Raw genomic sequence first — 20,959 nt, forward strand, 5'->3', positions numbered from 1 at the left:
GAGAAGTCAGGGGAGGCCCCGTCAAAAGCAAAATCAGCAGGACCGAGGCTCCACACAAGCCACCTCTCGCCTAAATTGCCATATTGGGAAACCCTCCTCTCCTTCCACCTCCACAAGGTCATGTATTGCTTGTCTATTTAGATGGAAAAGTTTCCCCTTGACATTTAATCCAGTCGTGTCTGACTCTAGGGGGTGGTGCTCATCCCCATTTCCAAGCCGTAGAGACAGCATTTGTTCAAAGACAGTTTCTGTGGTCCACGTGGCCAGTGTGACTAGATATGGACCACCGTTAACCTTCCCACTGAGGTGGTACCTATTTATCTACTCGCATTTACATGCTTTCGAACTGCTAGGTTGGCAGGAGCTGGGACAAGCGACGGGAGCTCACTCCGTCGCGTGGATTCGATCTTACGACTGCTGGTCTTCTGACCCTGAAGCACAGAGGCTTCTGTTGTTTAACCCGCAGCGCCACCACGTCCCCTTCATTTAGTCAGGGGTCTCAAACATGCGGCCTGGGTGCCATTTGCGGCCCGCTGGATGATAGTTTGTGGCCCCCGTTTTGCCTCTCCCCGAAGCGCCCACGTGCCCTCTATTGTCAAGAGTAAAAAAAGGCTCGCCTCGCTCACCGGCTCTCCCCCAAGACAGCCCCTCTTGCACCCTCCACCTGGAACTGCAGCCTGCCAGCCAGCCTTCCTGTCTGCCAGCTGGCCGGCTACAGTTCTGGATGGAGGGTGCAACAGGCGCTGTCTTGGGGGAGAGCCGGCGAGCGAGGCGCGCTGCCAGCCCTTTTCCCTGAGCGTCCAAGCCGCCGCCAAGCAGAGCTCACTTCCGGCCCATCCTCGAAGAGCGCCTCCAAGCCGCCAGCAGCAGCTGCCACCGCCGCCCCCTCTTCCAGGGAAGCTGCTCTGTGGCTCTCTTTCTCTCTCAGCACCACCCAGCACCACCCCAGCCAACGGCCGCCTCAGCACCGCTCGCCTCGCCAAGTTTGCTCCTCTGTCGTGGTGGGGGTAGCTGCTGCTGCTGAGTGTGCCTTTTTTTGAGGGGGGACCCCTCAGAGGAAGGTTGCTGGACCTCCGTGTGTGTGTGTGCGTGCACGTGCACCTGTGAGGCCCCCACCCCATTATGTTTAATTTTGCGGGTACCAGTGGGGGCTTTTCTCCTTTGGCAAGGCAAAGTCTGTGAGGTTTTTTTTTTAATTTTATGTTGTGCCCTCCTCCCCGCTAGGCGGTCGCCGGCACTCCCTCACTTCTCTGCTTCTTCATCCTGCTGCTGCTGCTGGTGGTAGTAAAGAAGGAGCCGGAGGGGGTCATGGCCGGCACCCCTCTTCCTCCTCCTCGGAGACCCAGGATGGCTAAGGAAATTCCTGGGCGGCTTCCTCGGGCTCTTGCTCCGCTTGGCAGAAAATCTAATGCGGCCCAGCCTCACCCAGACTCTGCCTCCAGAGGCCCCCGGGTAAATTGAGTTTGAGACCCCCGATTTAGATGGAAAGGGAGGTCCCAATAGCTACCTCCCCCTGGTTGACTCCCTCAAAAGGCCACCCCTGGTCTTAGTTCAAATATATAATGTTCTTGAAGAGCAAGGACTGAACACACCCATTTTAAAGCTGTGGTGAAAAGTGTCCATTTCATTTTTTTCTTTCTTTATTTCTGCCGATACACTTGGGGGAGGGGAGGCTATACAGCTTTTAAAGCAACCATGCATATAATAGAGGCAGCCATCTAGAAGACCCAGCTATTTAAAACATACCAGTATATACAGTTTCCTAAAAAAAGAGGCAAAAGTGAAGGGGTTCATTTCGAGAGGAGACTCCTGCTCACTCGTGATCCTGAATGAGCAATAAAAAGAGCAGGAGTCAAAAGCTTTCACAGCTAAAATAGTGTTACACGTAACTGACAAAGTTACCGTCCAAGACCTTCAAAACCGCAAACCCAGTTTCCTTTGAAATGTTGCAGCGTTTTCACAAGGCAGTATTGCAGTCAAAAATTATTATTCCCCCCCCCCAAGCTATCGGGAAGGATCACAGTGAAGAGGGTTCCCTCCCCCCCCCCAATTTTCCACCTCCTTTGGTTGTGTTTCCCTTGCACTTTAACACTGAGATCATCTCTCCAAAGTGTTGTGCTTTAAAGCACAAGGAACAGATTATATTAAATAAGAGAAATGAAAAAGACCATGAAGCTAAGACAAGAAGGAGTCGGCGTAACACAAAGAACGATAATGTGAAGAAAGTTTGATTAGCCATCAAAATCTAAGCTAAAATATAAAACATACAAAACATATGTGATACAGTAGGTACTCAAAAGAAATACACATTAATGGTTTATAACAGTGTATGGATCACAAGAGGCTGACACAAAGGGTCAAAAATGGTAGGAATCTTAAAAATTGCTGACCTTTTCCAGTATTATGTCTCAAGCTTGACTGGCTTTTGGATATGACCAATTTTCATCCTCATTTCTATCACGAGATTTAGGTGTTAGAATTTCTTTTGATCTAAGTTTGCAGAACAAAGATCGTAATTCCATTATCTCTTAACACTTCCCAGAGATTCTTGAGACAAGCCAAATGAATACCTTCCAAGTCACACAGAGAACGGAATTTGTTAAAATTTAAACATGGACCAAGGCACACCGAGTGTACTCTGATTGTTCAGCCATCTCTTTTGAAGAATATTAGTCCCTTTTTTAAAAAAAAAGGGACCCACTTTTACACACCCAAACCAGGATCTTGTTTATGCATCTCCGCCAGTGCCAGGGGAGTGACCTCAGCAGCAGTGGGAGGCCTCTCCTAATTCGAGAGTGCCGACATCCATTTTGGGTTGTGCTTGACTGGCGTGAAATGAGATTAAAAGTTGCGCACAATCCAAAACTGAAGCAGGAACGCTCTTCACAGGCAGAAATCACCTGCTATCAGTGACATCATTCCTTAGAGAGCAACGCTGTTTGGGCTGTTATTTTTTTCATATCAATTGGCCAATGTCAGCCTACCGCCAGACAGGTTTAGAACTGCCCAAAAGCAGATTAAAAAGGAAATGAGCTCCGTTTCACCTCATTCCACCTTTTGAGAATTAACTTCCATGAATGAATGCCTTCGTGAGTTAGCTTAACCTTTTGAACACTGAGAGATTACATCGTTAAAAAACAGTTAAAATAAACGTTTCATGGGATTAAAAAAAAAAAAAACAACCCAACCAACCCTGCTCTATGGTACCTCTTCTACCAGAAATCATCGGTCAGGTCTGGAAATGGAAAGTAACTTTTTTTTTCCTGGCCGTGAGATTCCGGGAATCATAGTACCAAGAAATAACTTCCCCAAGACCTGCCATTTGCTTTCAACCTGCCCCCATTCATGACTGTTCACAAAACCGCACATGCAATGTTCCAGTCCCTTCCCTCCCCCACTCCATGTTCCAGTCCCTCCCCTCCCCCACTCCATCATCATCACTCTCGCCTATATTACAATTTACAGCACGAGCCACAGCCTTCTCCAACCCAGCGCTCTATGCCCCTGTGCGACCACGGCCCCCACCATCATGCTGGCTTGGGGAGAATGGGAGCTAGAGACGGATACAGCCGGAGGGGGCGAGGTGGGGAGCAATGAACACAAGACCTCTCCTTTTTTAAGGAGCCGCGCGCTCTTTCCTATCTTTGGGGACGTCATATCCCAGAATTCTCCAAGAATTTCCCCAGGCAAGAGTTCTGGGAGCTCCAGTTCACCAAACACGCACCTTACCGGCACCTTCCTTTCGCTCGCCTGGAAAAGGCCTATCTCCCACGTTGCACGGCCTCTGCTTCCTGTTAGAAAGGTACAAAAACAGGAAACTACTACAGCACTTCGTAGGAACTGCAGTCTCGCCGCCTATGAGGCTCTGTAGACGGCACTTCCCAAAGAACTACAATTCCCAAGAAGCACCATGGTGCCTTCTTTTATTTATTATATATAAGGAAGGCACCAGGGTGCTTCTTGGGAGTTGTAGTTCTTTGGGAAGTGCCATATATACATACAGCAACAACAGGAAGCAAAGGCTAGAGAAGGCCAAGCAGCCTCAAAGGTAGGCCTTTTTCCAGGTGAGTAAAACAAAAGTGTCTACAGGTCTATGTTGGTGAGTTACACGAATCCCAGAATTCTGCCTGGGGAATTCTTGGGAGGATTCTGGGAGTTGGAGTCAACCCCCACAACCACCACTACCAAAGAGCATACCCCTAGTTTTTAATACTGGAACTTAGTGTGGGAGGCAAAGCCTTGGCTGAAAGATTAGTGTCCTACTTAAAAGAAACTGTGCTGCATCATCCCATAAAACGGATGTAGTGCCAAGTAACCCATAATATTTTCATGCTGTTAAAAAAAAAGAATAAGTCACCATTCTCCCCTTTTTTAAAAAAAAACCTAACTGAGTCATTTTCTAGAGCAAGGCTTCCCAACTGTGGTTCCCTGGCGGTTCTTAGACTAAAACTCCCAAGATGGCCGGGATTTCTGGGAATTACAGTCCAAGGACATCTGGGGACCCACGACTGAGAGTCATGCTCCGCAAGTCTAACTATAATGTAAAATAGAGCTTAATTTCAAAGGACCCTGAAACTCACTGAAATCCACAGGCTGTGCCACGCCTAATACTTGTGTCAGATTGTGGCTGAGTGTTCTGGTTTTTTTATTATTATTATTATTTCCAAGCATGCCAGTATATGAGGAAAGACAGTTCAATCCCCCTGATATTTATGCATCAACCCCTAAACCAGCCTTCCTTATTTATTTATTTATCTAAAATGTTTTTAATCCTGCCTTTCTCCTTAAAAGGACCCTATGCTTGTCTCCTCTAAATGGGCTGGAGAACAAAGCCCATCTGACCTGACAATCCACCATGCTGATTGAGCATGATGGGAGTTTTAGTCCAACAGCTCCGTTTTTGAGGACAGGTTGGAGAAGGCTAATTTTACACCATGACTGACCTATGCAACAATTCACAAGGTCAGCAGGGCTGTTTTGGAGGGACTCTCTCCCCTTAACAAAACCGAACAAATCTTAGCACGTTCTCTGAACAACGTTTCCAAGTTTTCACCAACCTTGCGAAGACATGATCCTTCCAACAGTAACTGAGACATATCTCAAGAGAGAGATTTCAGTTTGCATGACGCAGAAATTCCTGCTCCTGGATGTTAAGATTCCAAATCACCTGTTAAACACTGGGGTTTAAAAACCTGGCTATAAACGGCTAGTTTTGCTCTTTAGTTCTGTGAACATTCTTTGCTTAAGAAAACCAATCAACTCAATTTGCGTGTCCCCCCCCCCCCCGTTCAAAATCCCTTCTGCTGTCCGGCCATCGGGCGTCACATTCATCTAACCTATAGATTTTTGCCATGATTTTGAAGTTCATCTTTTTCCCCCTCATAAAACAGAGAACATGTTGTTCTACTGTTGATACCCTCCCCACCTGTTTTTAGACACTTGCTATAGAAAAACCTATAATCCACTTACACGCATGCGAGTGTATGCCTTCATCTACCAGTATCAAGAAAATCTAACCCCTTAAAAACATCCCACTGGAATTGGGGGTTTGGTTGGTGGGAACCAGAGGGTGTGCAGTATCTAACTTTCTTATTTTTGTTAGATTTAACCCAAACTGGGAGGAGCAGGAAGGCAATTCTTATTCCTGCCACCCCGGCCATCACTACTCGTGCTTCAAATGGAGAAGACTCCAGTGTTGCTCCTTAAGACGCTGAATCATGATTAATCTCTTTTCTTCCACTTCATTGGAGGAACCGTAACAGTTCTCGGTGCTAGCGAAGCCAACGCGGGGTTCGAGACACCATAACTGTTAGCCATCGGTGTCTCTTTCTCCCCTCCTGAAAGTTCGCCTCTGAGAAGTCCGCCTCTTTCTGCCTCCAAAACGAACAGGCGAATCCGTTGTTGAGGTGGAGTTGCAGAATCCGAGGGGACTTCAGCGTCCACCTCAGTGGAAACCGGAGCAAGTGTGATCCTTTCGACAGACGCTCGCCGCCCTCAGGATGCGGCAAGTCTCCGCTTTCAGAGGCATCAACCTTCTGAGGAGAAAAAATAGCACTCATTTGGCGGTGGCTTCTTGCTTCAACCAGGTGATGGTGGCTGACCCGTGAAGGCCGAATGGAGTCCCCTCTCCTGCCCTCAGGATTCACAGAGTTAAGGTCCTCTCCTCAGCGAATTCCTTCATGACCAGGATGGCTTGGTCCCCGACCGACGTCTCCTCGATCGTCCACAAGTTCGGCAAGCCCCCTTCGCCTCCTTCCGTGGGGGACGCGTAGGAGGTCAGCGGCCAGTGGAAACTCTCCCCGGGATGAGTGTATCCGTAATAGCCCTCTTGGGCAAAACCCCCGAGGTCCAGGAAGATGCTGGTACCGACGGCGGCTTTGGCCCCCCGCCCGCCGCTCTTGTGGCGCTTCGCGTCGTGGGTGTTCTGGTGCCGGATGAGGTGCGAGCTCTGGTTGAAGCTCTTCCCGCACTCGGTGCACCGGTAGGGCTTCTCCCCCGTATGGATCTTCTGGTGTCGGAGGAGGGTCGCCAGGTCGTTGAAGCTCTTCCCGCACTCCGTGCATTTGTAGGGCTTCTCCCCCGTATGGATCCTCTGGTGCCGGAGGAGGGTCCTGCGGTCGCTGAAGCTCTTCCCGCACTCGGTGCACTCGAACGGCCGCTCGCCCGTATGCACCCGCCAGTGAGCTTCCAGGTTGGACTTGTCGCAGAAGCTCTTGCTGCAGCTCGAACACTTGTAGGGCTTCTCCCCGGTGTGGCTCCGCCAGTGGGTCTTGAGGCTGTACTTGTTGTAAAAACTCTTGCTGCAGCTGGAGCAGTGGAACGTCTTCTCCCTGGTCTCCACGTGGGTTTTCTGGTGGGTTATCAGGTTGGTGGTCCGGTTGAAGCTCTTCCCACACTCGGGGCATTTGTACGGTTTCTCGCCGGTGTGGATCCTCTGGTGTCGGAGGAAGCTGGTTTTGTCGCAGAAGCCTTTGCTGCAGACAGTGCACTTGTAGGGCTTCTCCCCCGTGTGGATTCTCTGGTGCACCTTGAGACTGGCTTTCCGGGTGAAGCTCTTCCCACAGACTTTGCACTGGTTTTTTCTCTTGCCCTTGTAGACTTTTGGGGGGACCGACACGCTGCCAAATTCACTCCCCGGGGAGCTGGGTTTGCTGCCCCACTCTTTTGCTGGGTTGTCCTCGTCTCTCTCTGGCCGTCCTGTATCCCCGAAGTGGCTTCCCATCCGTTCGTCCTCTGTGTCTTCCGACAGGACCTCATAGGGTTCCCACTCGCTGTCACTCTCCCAGACATCACCTAGTAGCCGAGAGAGAGAGAGAGAAGTGAAGTGTCCTCAACCGGGGGCAAGGGGGGGGCACCAGTTCCCAACCCTGATTTTCTCAGACACTCACTCTCAGCCACCTCAGTCACCAAGGACAGGCCCTCTTGAGAACTCCCTGGCAAAACTTGAGACGACTCTTCTGCCACCTGGCCTTGCTCTGGAAATATCTCCACACTGACCTCCGTCGCCATTTCATCAGCTTTGGGGGGGACAGAGAGAAAGAGAGAAACAAATCCTGAAAACTTATCCCACAGATGAATTGACTTCTATCCATTCCAGTCATTCATACTCTGGTTTTCAAAACAAAAAAATGATCCGGAACAGGGTTTTTTTTTCAGGAAAGGAACAAAATAGAATAAACAACAACAACAACAAAAAGATTTAAAATATAGAAGAGGTGGTATATTTTATTTAGACTACTAAAAAACAAAGATTCAGCACAAGCTCGGGGGAATAAATTCACTTCCTCAGGCACAGTGCAGAACATATATAAATGAATGTCCCAAAAATTGTTGTGGTAAAAGTCGGCCAGGCATAGTTGAGCGCAGAGCTGATTTCAACCTGTTTGGGGGTGTGTGTGTGAAGGAGGACTTTAAAGACATCATTCCTGGTGCCATGGCACTAAAAAAAAAAATCTCAGCCAAAGCAGATACTGAAAATATAACAGAAGAAGTGGGACCTGGAACAGAATTTAGCAGTGGCCCATATCCCTATTATACAGTTAACATAAGTATCATGTTGGTGTTAATTGTTGCAAATTATGGAATTGCAATCAGCATTTTGAGTTCCGTGCCAAGTTGCCTGACAGGGACGTGACCAGAAATGCAAGCGGCCGCTTGACAATTCATGGGAATTCACCTCCACGGTTTATACCGCTCCACTTAAGCCGCAGCAAATCTACAAGATGATTTCGGTCAGCACGGGGCAACCTCTTGAACAAGACTCTTCGTGTTTGGGGTACAAGCTGTGCAACAATGCCCTGTTTGGGGGTACTCCTTTCCATTCTGTCTTCCCCTTTCCAACTCATGCTCGTGATTACTGTGTCTACCCAGTCCTCTCTCCTCTCCCAAAAGGTTCCCTCCACTGGCCTCTTCCACCACCCAGCCAGGAGTGCTGTCATCATCATCGTCGTCAGCATCATCATCATCATCATCCCAATGAGAATAAATCTGATCAGAAGCAACGATCAAAATCTGAAATACATAGATTGAAATGGATACCTCCTGATGTCTCCGGGCAGGTTTCTCTCTGCGGGTCTTCCTCCGGCCTCCTCGATTCGCTTTGGTCGGCAACCGCCTCCTCCACGTCCTGGTCCTGCCCTCCTTCTGCTGTCATCTCCATGGGTGCTTTCTTGATTTCACTGCGCTGGGCCTCACCTGTTGGAACTGAGCCCCGCAAGAATGTCAGGGACAAGCAGTCCTCCTCCTGTATCTCCGCTCCCCATTACAAAAGGCTTGATAAAGAGGGCATCAATCATGTTTAAAGACCCCCTATCAGGGCAGCGTTATTCTTTCAATACGGTTTTATTTTAAACATTCTCCTACCATCTTCAAAGGGACGTGGTGGGGCTGCGGGCTAAACCGCAGAAGCCTTTGTGTGCTGCAGGGTCAGAAGACCAAGCAGTCGTAAGATCGAATCCACGCGACGGAGTGAGCGCCCGTCACTTGTCCCAGCTCCCGCCAACCTAGCGGTTCGAAAGCATGCAAATGCAAGTAGATAAATAGGGACCACCTCGGTGGGAAGGTAACAGCGTTCCGTGTCTAAGTCGCACTGGCCATGTGACCACGGAAGATTGTCTTCGGACAAAACGCTGGCTCTATGGCTTGGAAACGAGGATGAGCACCGCCCCCCTAGAGTCGGACACGACTGGACAAAAATTGTCAAGGGGAACCTTTACCTTTACCTTTACCATCTTCAACTAAAGATGTTTCAGGCTGGTTTGAAATGTTCGGGCCTGGAGATCACACGGTGGCTTAACAAGGTGAAGTACAAGCAAACCTTCTGCCTGGCACAACCAGCTTCTTGGCTTGCTGGCCTATCCTTCGGACCCAGAGGTCAGAGGTTCGATTCCCCCACGGGGCCTCCTGGACAGGGGCTGGACTCGAAGATCCATAGCGTCCCTTCCAGCATTCTGCTGTTCTAAGATGATTATTAGTATGATTATTAATTGTGGTTCTCCCATTTAATCCAAACCAGGAAACTATGGTTCACAGCTTGGAATAAAGCAGGATGTTAAACCATGGATTCAAGTTGGTTTAACGCTCTGGCTGGTTCCCACAGACTGGGGGGTGATACTGTCTCAGTTTCAGAGATGTACTGGAGGCCATGCTTTGCAGAATCAAAACATTTGGATGTTTTGGTCACCATGATAAAGGAAGTCAACAGCTACTCCATCCCCTCAACCTTAAATCCCTTTCGGCTCTTTCTTAGCTTAAATTCTTACAGTAGTGAGGGGCTGGGAATATATTTTTTCCCCAACACGATATTATTGTGGATGATCCCTCTTTTAATTTGGGGGTAGTATGGTCTTCCTGATAAGGTAATTAGATCCCATTGGCTTTACAAAAGACCTGTGCCTGGTAATGATAAATATTGCTACCAAAGGTTCATAGGTTTTGTGTTCCTCTTGGGCGTGAGGAAAAGTAATTCCCTCTTTGGATCCACCTAAGGAGATTATCCAGAGATGGGAACATTCCTGGAGTATTCTGAAAGTATAACCCGGAGTATTTATACAGTAGTTGAAAAATTAGGTTTTCCATTCCTGGAACTGGCACAATGAGTTCCTTCCTTCCTTCCTTCCTTCCTTCCTTCCTTCCTTCCTTCCTTCCTTCCTTCCTTCCTTCCTTCCTTCCTTCCTTCCTTCCTTCCTTCCTTCCTTCCTTCCTTCCTTCCTTCCTTCCTTCCTTCCTTCCTTCCTTCCTTCCTTCCTTCCTTCCTTCCTTCCTTCCTTCCTTCCTTCCTTCCTTCCTTCCTTCCTTCCTTCCTTCCTTCCTTCCTTCCTTCCTTCCTTCCTTCCTTCCTTCCTTCCTTCCTTCCTTCCTTCCTTCCTTCCTTCCTTCCTTCCTTCCTTCCTTCCTTCCTTCCTTCCTTCCTTCCTTCCTTCCTTCCTTCCTTCCTTCCTTCCTTCCTTCCTTCCTTCCTTCCTTCCTTCCTTCCTTCCTTCCTTCCTTCCTTCCTTCCCCTTCCTTCCTTCCTTCCTTCCTTCCTTCCTTCCTTCCTTCCCTTCCTTCCTTCCTTCCTTCCTTCCTTCCTTCCTTCCTTCCTTCCCTTCCTCTCCTTCCTTCCTTCCTTCCTTCCTTCCTTCCTTCCTTCCTTCCTTCCTTCCTTCCTTCCTTCCTTCCTTCCTTCCTCCCTCCCTCCCTCCCTCCCTCCCTCCCTCCCTCCCTCCCTCCTCCTCCCTCCCTCCCTCCCTCCCTCCCTCCCTCCCCTCCCTCCCTCCCTCCCTCCTCCCTCCCTCCCTCCCTCCCTCCCTCCCCTCCCTCCCTCCCTCCCTCCTCCCTCCCTCCCTCCCTCCCTCCCTCCCTTCCCTTCTTTTCTCTTTCTGTGACACTCTTCAGCTCTGGACTGTAGCACTTTTGCAGTGCTACAACCATCCAATAAGAGCCCAAGCAGTCTCAGGTTCCCCCTTCTGATTACTGTTAAATGTTTAGAAATTTGTGTTTTCTTCATAATGTATATTCACTTTGCCTCTTAGTCTAGAATGAGAAGAATCAATAACCGAGGGAAACTCCAAGTCCATCAATGGAATGGACAATTTCCAAACAAAATATACTTATTATTTATTTTATTTTATTTTAATACCACCGTTAATGCAAAGCACTATTCTAGGCAGTTCACAACACATAAAAACAATAAACCACAAGCAAACTATAGTAAAATCATAAGTTAAAAAGCCACTTATGATCCTACCACACACACATCCGGCACTACCTGCTTACCTCTTTCTCTGTCATCCTCTGAGTCTTCATCAAACCTCTCGTCCTTTTCTTCCAACCAGGAGATGAGATCAGGTTTCGGAACTGGCGCTACTTCTAAAGAAGGTATACAAACAAACAAAATCCCACAAAAGGTGAGTATCATTTGGCTCTTCTAACTAAACCGATTCATGGATTTCGTCTTCTTGTTTAGAGGCTGGAGCATCAAAAGCACAAAAGAGATGCTGCGGATTAAGAGACTTGTGTTAACCCTGAAGCTTGCATATGTTCAAACCATATTTAGGGACAATAATGCCTCAAAAGAGGGGGAGAAGATCACTGAATACAACCTCAACAAGGCTTGGTGGCACAGAATGCTGAGTGACCACGAGGAGAAAGCCAGCAGGGCAAAGAGTAGGGAGAGGAACAGGCATACATTTCTTTAGAAAGGTCAAATGATCTACCTCATAAAAATAATCAAGGCTGGACTGAAAAACTAGACCAGTGCTTCCCAACTGTGAGTTCCCCCGTATGCTCTTGGACTGCAACTCCCAGAAATCCTGGCCATCACAGCTAGTGCTGAAGGCTTCTGGGAGTTGTAGTCTAAGAATATCTGGGGACCCCAGATTGGAAACCACCGATCTAGACAATGAGGGTGGGTCACTTTTACCCTTGAAGGCAGCGATCCCCAAGCTTCTTAACCCCGTGGATCGGTTGGGGAAGGCAGGGCACACATCCCCACGCTCGTGCGCATGTGTGAATGAGCAGGCGTGCGTGCTCATGCACATGTGCAAAGCAGCGGGAGGGTGTTTGTGCTGATGCACAAAGCAGCGGGAGGGTGTTTGTGCGGGTGGGCGCACTTGTGTGCATGTGCAAAGGGTGATTGGTGCTCAGGGGCACTCGTGCGTATACGCTAAGGGGCAGGTGAGCACGCCTAGGCGGGTGCAGGTGGGCACGTGCATACACAAAGGGGCTGGGGGGAATGTGGGTGGGGAAGGTCTGTCTCTGTGGCCCAGTCTTGCTCAGCCCACGGTTCGAGACCGGGTCGCGGACCAGGGGTTGGGGACCTCTGCTTAAGGCTCTCTGGACGTCTTCACTGTCAAGTGGATTAATGCAGCTCGCTCAGGTGGCAGAAGCGCGCCAGCAGCCCTCGACCTGGCCTGCACCCGAAGACATTTGCCGACGCCGTCACCAGTTTCTCCGAACAGAGCGCCATCTGCCAACCCAGCAAAAGGATCCGTAGTCTTTACCCAGGGAAGCGACGTTCCCGTAGTTCTCCACCATGACGTCTCGGTACAGAGCTCTCTGGCCAGGATCCAGCAGCCCCCACTCGCCTTCAGAGAAACGCACGGCCACTTCCTCAAAAGTCACAGGCTCCTGAAAAGGAGAAAAAGCAGAAAGAAATACATATTTTTCTCCTCGCAAGCTTGTAGAGCAGTGGTTAGAAGGTCCCACCAGGATTCGGAAGATCCAGGCTGTGGTCCTCGTAGAACAAGGGTTCCCAGCCGGGGGGGGGGTCCCCAGAGGTTCTTGAACTCCAACTCCCAGAAGCCTTCACCACTCGCTGTGCTGACCAGGATTTCTGGGAGTTCGAGCTCAAGGTCATCTGGGGATCCAAGAGTAGGAACCACTTATCTTAAAGCCAAGAAAACATCATGGACCACAGTCACCTAATTACAGGGCACGTAAGATATAAATGTGACTGAACTGTAATAAGGAAAGAGAATAAATCCGTGTGACGGACAGGTCAGTAACCACTCCTGTCCGTCACATTGAACGTTGATATATCAACCAATGGTTGAACAGAAGAGGTGGAACTAAGGAAATATAAGAGGAACGGAAGACAGTTAAAGATCAGTTAGAATTAGGGATATGGGTTAAGAGTCAGGGACTTCAGTTAAGGATATCAGTTTGAGAGAAACAGTTTAGGCAGTTAGGACCAATATTGTGTTAGAGAAGAATAGAGAGATAGAGAACAAGATAAGAAATGAATAAATACCTTGATTAACATGATTATAAATAAAGCAAATATAAATGTTATCAAAGCACAGTTTATCCCCCTTGGAGCCCACCCTTCTCAACCTCCCTAGGCAAGTAACTCCAACATGAAACTCACTTGGAAAACTGTTCCCTTCCTGCAAGTAACCAAAAAAATCAAGAAATTATTATAAGCTCACTTCATCCTTGTTGAAGTTCCTCAGGATGACATTTTTGGCCAGACCCTTTGCTGGCATGTCATGGTGCAGGTGACCTCCTCTCACCAGGTTCTGCATTTCTTTGGATAAAAACATATCCTTGTGCTCATCTGGATTAGACAACTGATCCTGTGGTTCAGCTAGCGGGGCGGAATCGTCCTCAACCAAGACAGCATCATCCTTTCCCTCCCAGCATCCTCTACTCCTCTGAGGCCAGAGGACAGAAGAGTCCTTTGCGACCCCTTTAAGTTTTCTATCCTTTTCCTCTTCTATTTTTCCTTCTTGTTCCAGTGCAACCTCCAATTGTAAACCTGCCGAGGGTGGATCGCCTTGCTCTGCCCTCATTCTTCTTCTGCAATTAGAATTTGGAAGAGGAGAAGATGAGACACTGAGGCGACCGACTGCCGTCCAGCAACACCACAGGACAAACCAACCCACGGGATCGCATAAAAACGGGATGCTCCCAACTAGCTAGGAGGGCTTCTCTCTGGAGGAAAGATAAATAAACAACAATTATCAGAAGGGCAGTGAGAAAGTAAGGCGCCAGAGTATCTTCCAGAACCACAGAGCTTTAGAAGGTCACCGGGCAGAAAGTTCACTAGAAGTAAACAAGTAGGGTAACTGTCAAGGTAAATAATTCCAAGGGGTGAGGGGAACACAAAGTTGTAGATATAATTGTGTGCAGTCTTTTTATTTTTAAGGGATTTATAGGATCTGTCAGTTATGTTTTGCTTATATTGTTTGTCATCATATACAGTCGTGCCCCGCTTTACGATTACCCCGTTTAACGACAAATCCGCTTGACGGTGAGGTTTGTGTGATCGCTTTTGCGATCGCAAAACAATGGTTTGAATTGGGTTTTTCCATTTTGTGATGATCGGTTCCCTGCTTCGGGAACCGATTTTCACTTTGCAACAATCAAAAACAGCTGATCGTCAGGTTTCAAAATGGCCACCGGCTGAAGAAAATGCCCCCCTGCTGTGCTTAGGGACGGATTCCTCTCTGCACAGACATGAAAAATGGCCACCCCTGTGGAGGATCTTCACTGGACGGTGAGTTTTCAGCCCACTGGAACGCACTGAACGGTTTTCAATGCATTTCAATGGTCTTTTTTATTTCGCTTTACGACATTTTCGCTCTACAGCAATTTTGCTGGAACGAATTAATGTCAACAAGCGAGGCACCGCTGTATACATATATATATAATAATAATAACAAAATAGAAAGTCTACTAAGCATTGAAAATTTGAAATTCGTGGCTATAATCTCAGGCTGGTTATTTTGAGGGTAAAGTGACAAGAGAGTCTGTCGTGAGCTCACCAAAGAGAATGCAGAATATCAACAACTAAGAAATCAATAATAAATAAAAACAATAATATTAGTAATAATTTCCACATTGTTGAAGTCCTGTTTCTATGAGTTACACAGTGGCAATTTGTTCATTATTTATTTAAAATGTTTTTATGCCACTTTGCTTCCAAAAAAGGACATAAGGCAACTTACATTATTAAAACGAAAGATTAAAAGCTAAAACAATACATTATTTAAATAGAAAAGAAGAATTAATAACATGATCTTAAAAATATTAGGTAAAGGCCTTACCAAAAAAAAAAAAAAAAGATTTAGAAGCAACAGAATATAAACCATCCAATTTAGTGTCTCCTAGACAGTCCATCATTAAAGAAAAACCCTGCATGAAGAGAAGTCTTCTTGTGGAAGAAGAGCCAAGATAGGGTCAGCCTGCCTTCCAGTGGGAGAGAGTTCCAAAGTCTGGGAGCAGCCACAGAGAAGGCCGTCTCCTGTCTCGCCACCAGATGCACATGTGAAGGTAGTAGGACTGAGAGGAAGACCTGATGATCTTAACACCCAGGCAGAATTAAGACTGCTAGAAGAAATATCAACAACCTCAGATATGCAGATGATACCACTCTGATGGCAGAAAGTGAGAAGGAATTAAAGAACCTCTTAATGAGCGTGAAAGAAGAGAGCGCAAAAAAATGGTCTGAAGCTCAACATAAAAAATACTAAGATAATGGCCACTAGTCCCATCATCTCCTGGCAAATAGAAGGGGAAGATATGGAGGCAGTGACAGACTTTACTTTCTTGGGCTCCATGATCACTGCAGATGGTGACAGCAACCCCGAAATTAAAAAGCGCCTTGGGAGGAAAGCGATGACAAACCTAGAGAGCATCTTAAAAAGCGGAGACATCTCCTTGCCGACAAAGGTCTGCATAGTCAAAGCTATGGTTTTTCCAATAGTGATGTATGGAAGTGAGAGCTGGACCATAAAGAAAGCTGACCGCCGAAGAATTGATGCCTTTGAATTGTGGTGCTAGAGGAGGCTCTTGAGAATCCCCTGGACTGCAAAGAGAACAAACCTATCCATTCTGAAGGGAATCAACCCTGAGTGCTCACTGGAAGGACAGATCCTGAAGCTGAGGCTCCAGTACTTTGGCCATCTCATGAGAAGAGAGGACTCCCTGGAAAAGACCCTGATGTTGGGAAAGTGTGAAGGCAAGAGGAGAGGGGGAACAACAGAGGATGAGGTGGTTGGACAGTGTCTTCATCGAAGCTACCAACATGAAATTGACCAAACTCTGGGAGGCAGTGGAAGACAGGAGGGCCTGGCGTGCTCTGGTCCATGGGGTCACGAAGATCAGACATGACTTAACGACTAAACAACAACAAGACTTTGCCCAATGCCAGTCTGTCCTGTCCTGTCTTCAGGATTCTAATCTGACCATATATATTTTTCAAACATTATAATTTGAATCATGACTAGTTTGCAGTCTCATACTATACTCAGAAATACAGCAGGCAGTGTTTGATAAAACAGAATCACCTTCCTACTTGACTGCCTTTATTTCATTTGTCTCCACGATTATGAATTGTACAAAACTTTAACAGATGGATGGATGGATGGATGGATGGATGGATGGATGGAAGGAAGGAAGGAAGGAAGGAAGGAAGGAAGGAAGGAAGGAAGGAAGGAAGGAAGGAAGGAAGGAAGGAAGGAAGGAAGGAAGGAAGGAAGGAATGACCTTTCTTTTCTCCCTAGATGAGAAATGATGGTTATTAATTTATGCACACACCCAAACCATGGCCAACCCATGACATTTTGCTGCTTGAGGCAAAGGACATGACGGTGCTACAGGAAGTTTGGGAAAGGGATCAGACCCTCTGCCTGAAGACCGTAAGCTGGGAATAGGGGTACACACCCCACACGGCTCTCTTCCCCCCCCCCCAACTGCTGTCCCTGCCGAAGGCCGTTGCCTCATTGTATCAAACGGCAAGACTAGCCCTGCCCTATATTCCTGTCCCTGGGGATCTGGTTGGTTTATTTCTGTCCTGCCAAGATAAAATGGTGTGTTCGTTTCTCCAGCTGGAAGACGGGTGCTAACGAAAAATACAGAGCACCCCTTGTTCATAAGAGACCAAAGCAAACAAACCAACTCCGAAAATACACTACCCTTGACCGAGGGTGTTCTATTTGACCGTCCTGGCTAACAAATGTTTCCTTTTTTGACTTGACATTATTATTATTATTATTATTATTACAGTGGTGCCCCGCATGACAATGATAATCGGTTCCATAGAAATCACTGTTTAGCGAAATCATCGTCATGCGAAAACCGTTTCCCCATTGGAATGCATTGAAACCCGTTTAATGCGTTCCCATGGGGAAAATAGTCATTGTTCAGTGAAGATCGCCCATAGGGAAGCCATTTTGTGAGCGCTGATCAGCTGTTAAAATGGCTGTCCTCTGAAGCATGGGTCCCGAAAACACAGGGAAGCCATTTTGCAGAGCCGCCAATCAGCTGTAGAAATCATTGTCTTGTGAACAAATGGTCCGCGAAGCACAGATCAAATCATTGTCCAGCGAAAATCCCCCACTGGAATGACTGTTTTGCAAATCGCTATAGCGATTGCAAAACCTCGTCGTGCGGACTCGTCGTTTTACGATGTCGTCGTCTAGCGAGGTACCACTGTATTAAGAAACTCCAGGCACAGTCAAAATTATAAAAACATTGACTGGCATTATATAACAGATACAAGTTTAAATCAAAAATGTAAGTATCTGTTAAATATCAGAGCAGGACGCATGCTGTTCCTAATATTGCCAACTTTTGTGGCTCTGATGGAGTGATTTCTGTGATCTGCAACTGCTTATAGTCCTGTATGAAATGTCTCAATATTGTTCCCAAAGCCCTAATGACTATGGGGACAACGGAAATGTGTTTCATTCACAAGCGAGATGTTTCGATGGCCAGGTCTCTGTACTTTGTTAGTTTTTCCAATTCTTTATTTTCCACTCTGACATTCCCTGGAAATGCAATGTCAATGATCCGGACATTTCTTCGTTCTATTACTACGACGTCTGGTGCGTTATGTTCAAAGTGTCTGTTTGGATCCAGAAATCCCACAAGATCTTGACGTCCTCACTGACACCTTCTTGACCTGATGTTCCCACGGCATTTGATGGCTGGCAAGTTATTTTTTTCCCCCCATAATGACCAGTGCCCTAACTTTGCTACCCTATCATGTCTAACTTCTTCTTCTAATTATTTCCTTACTTTATTTATTTACTTTATTTAGACTTATACCCTGCCCCTCTAGACAAGGTCTACTTGTAATTATTATTATTCTAATTATTATTATTCTAATCATTCTACTTATAGGGATAATAGTAAATTATACTTCATTATTTTATATCTGCGTGATTTTATTCTGATTTTATTCGATTATATTTGTATTTTAAACAACTGTGACGGCTTTTAGCTAATACATTATCGGTTACATCATTATCGGTTACATCTTCAGGACTCATTATCGGTTACATCTTCAGGAGGTGTTTTCCCCAAAGCAACATTTGTCTGCCTCTACTTTCCCTGTATAATTTATTCTAGAAAGCAGGTCAAACGGAGAGGGACTAATTAGCCCCAAATTGGCCAGTGAGGAGTTGTTTTTTTAAATGCACTCCAGAACGGCATATAAGTGGGTAAAGGAGGACCCCAGAGGCCGAGATGCCCTCCATCCACCTCTGCACCCAACTGTGGAAATTGCAGCAAGTTTTGTCAACCCTTTGCAGGCTAGTACCTCGCAATCCATGAGGATGATGATCGTGGGGGGCAGGAATCACAAAGACACCCATCAGGAGAATAACAAGATACCATGCATTTGGAATACAGACCTGGGATCCCAGGGTTTGTGCTGGGGCAAGGGGCTCCCCAGGGCCAATTCTTCCCTGCTCCCCCCCCCCAAAAAAATCTATACTCTGCCTCCCCCCTCCCCCCACTTCAAAAGCAATCATCCTCCTTCTTCAGGGGCCAGGCTTGATCCCGGGCCCTTTCCTTGATCCCAGCCACCCACCCCCTCCCCCAAGTTTCCCTCTCTCTCTCTCTCTCTTTCAAGTTTCCCAGGCAACTCTTTAGGGGGGGTGGCCAGTCTTGCATCGCCCCCCCCAAAAGTCTGAGCCCCCCCCCATCATCCTACCTTTTTTTTGCAAACTCACCTGCCCATGGCACCCCCATGGGATCTAGGGAGGGGGGGAATCCAATCAGTGGAAAGGCTGGCCTGGGAGGGGGTGGGGGGTGGCTGGATGGGGGGGGAGGGGAGAGAGAAAGAGGGAGGGAGGGGAGGGAGGCGGATGATGGTATGAAAAGCCGGAAGTGACTTCAAACCCCTGGACTACCCTTCTTCCTAAAAGCCTCCCTAGGAATCCGGACTCGGTGCGTTTAACCCTTGGAGGGGAAGGGCTACTTTGGAAACGCACTGGAGCAAGCCTTTTGGGGGTGGGTCGGGGGTGGGGGAAGGCATCGCCTTTAGCCTTTCTGCAGCCTGCCCCCCGCCTATTGGATATTGGATCCTGGGTTCTAATCTCCAACATTGGGACCAAGTCATTGGAAGGGAATACACAGGGTCTGTCATGCAGTTCATAGCACTGTATGTACAGTATTTAAGTCAAAGGACATGGATTTAGGACAGACACATGCACTTACAAATTGTTCATGTTTATTGCTTTTTTTTTCATAGTATGGTGATGTCCGTTTAGTTATTATTTAAAGTTCTTGTGACTAGTTTGTTTTGTTGGGAACTGCCCAGAATGTGGCCTTGTAGCCAGATGGAAGATATACTTACTTACTTACTTACTTACTTACTTACTTACTTACTTACTTACTTACTTACTTACTTACTTACTTACTTACTTACTTACTTACTTACTTACTTACTTACTTACTTACTTACTTACTAAAGAAGGAAGGAAGGAAAGAAGTCCTCTAGGCTCATGCCAGCTGCTTAGATAGCTCAGGGGTTTACGTCTCTGGCTGCAGAGCCAGAGGATGGGAGTTCGATTCCCCCACTGAGCCAGCCCGGGTAGCCTTGGGCCAGCTGCCCAGTCCCAGAAATACCCCCAAAATGAAGGGAACAGGAAACCACTTCTGATTATTCTGTGCCTAGAAACCTCCGAAAAAAGGGTCACCCTAAGTTAGAATTAACTTGACATGACAGGATCTTTCCTGTTGTTTCTTGCATCGAATTTGGTGTACCCTCTGAAAAGCACACCATACACGCCATGCACAGAGAGGACACAGAGAGGGCTCTGAATCTTGTCTTCCATGCACAGGGAGGACCCCACGAGCCGGATAATGTTGTGCTACAGGACGAGGACCGTCCCAGTATAAAAAAAGGCCTTCCAAACATTTGAGCTGCCTGGAGTCCTTTCGAGGAGAAAGGTGGGGCCAAAAACATTGAAAATAAATAAATAATAAGCATTTCAGGTTGTATAAAACTAGCCTGCTTCGGGTTCTCCTGGATTTTCTTCTCGATCTGTTTCTTACATACATCTGTAGATGTTTCCTAAGAACGGGGCTTATGACAGAATGAATCCGGAGGGCCTGCTCTCTCTCTCTCTCCTAAGAAAAGGACACCTTGTGTGCCCCAAGAGGAACAGAGACCAGAGCCAACCATGAGGATCCTCTTTCCATTCCTCCAAATTAAGGTCCTTCAACCCCATGACATTCCCATAATATTCTAAACCTGCCCCCCTGGATTTTCAGGTGGAAGAACACCCCCTTTCTGACCAGCCTTTCATTTTGTTGTCTGGGCATCCTCCGAGCATCACCTTTTAGCACCTCTCCATTTCAAGGTTCGGATGCTCACCTACATGGTTTGGGACCACGTCACTGGTCGGAGCACCTTCTCCTAATGTCATCTACCTGTACCACAAGGTCCTCCCAGGCACTGTTCCTCTGAGTGGCCACTCCGAAGGAGGCCAGGCCATCATCCTCCAGAAGTAAGGTCTTCTTGGCTGTGTTACCAACACGCTGGAACCAACTCTCGGTGCAGCTGTTCCTGGAAACTCCCTTCCAACATTTAAAATGCTCTGGAAAACATTACTTTTCAGAGAGACCTTTCATTGCAACCCCACCTGAATATTTTTATTTATTTGTTTTATGCTTTGCCTTCTGTGTTGTACTTGAAAATTTACACCCCTTGTAGCTTTTGCATAATGGTCTGTGTGTTTTATTT

At 47.2% G+C, this 20,959-nt stretch overlaps 1 protein-coding gene across 2 annotated transcripts; it reads right to left on the reverse strand.

Annotated features, from left to right (window-relative positions):
• Positions 1-1,595: 1,595 nt before the first annotated feature.
• On the reverse strand, positions 1,596-19,069 carry LOC110070212 (uncharacterized). 2 transcript variants are annotated; one of them, XM_072988327.2, is made up of 7 exons: positions 18,942-19,069; positions 13,410-13,914; positions 12,483-12,609; positions 11,257-11,349; positions 8,539-8,703; positions 7,389-7,517; positions 1,596-7,293 (listed from the first exon to the last, which is right to left on the reverse strand). In XM_072988327.2, the coding sequence occupies exons 2-7, from the start codon at positions 13,770-13,772 to the stop codon at positions 6,143-6,145; spliced, it is 2,028 nt and encodes a 675-aa protein (XP_072844428.2). In that variant the 5' UTR covers positions 13,773-13,914; positions 18,942-19,069; the 3' UTR covers positions 1,596-6,142. The 2 variants fall into 2 exon arrangements, with proteins under 2 accessions (XP_072844428.2, XP_072844429.2); XM_072988328.2 differs by lacking the exon at positions 18,942-19,069 and adding an exon at positions 16,272-16,378.
• Positions 19,070-20,959: the final 1,890 nt, after the last annotated feature.

The sequence above is a fragment of the Pogona vitticeps genome, chromosome 2, assembly GCF_051106095.1.
Source record: "Pogona vitticeps strain Pit_001003342236 chromosome 2, PviZW2.1, whole genome shotgun sequence".
Lineage (NCBI taxonomy): Eukaryota > Metazoa > Chordata > Lepidosauria > Squamata > Agamidae > Pogona > Pogona vitticeps.

Excerpts from the sequence above, each read along its gene's own strand:
- LOC110070212 (XM_072988327.2), bottom strand. The coding sequence starts at position 13,772 with ATGAGGGCAGAGCAAGGCGATCCACCCTCGGCAGGTTTACAATTGGAG. Across the intron at positions 7,518-8,538 it reads CTGCCCGGAGACATCAGGAG|CTGATGAAATGGCGACGGAG; the intron begins GTATCCATTTCA and ends TCCCCCCCAAAG. Across the intron at positions 7,294-7,388 it reads GGTGACTGAGGTGGCTGAGA|GTGATGTCTGGGAGAGTGAC; the intron begins GTGAGTGTCTGA and ends CTCGGCTACTAG.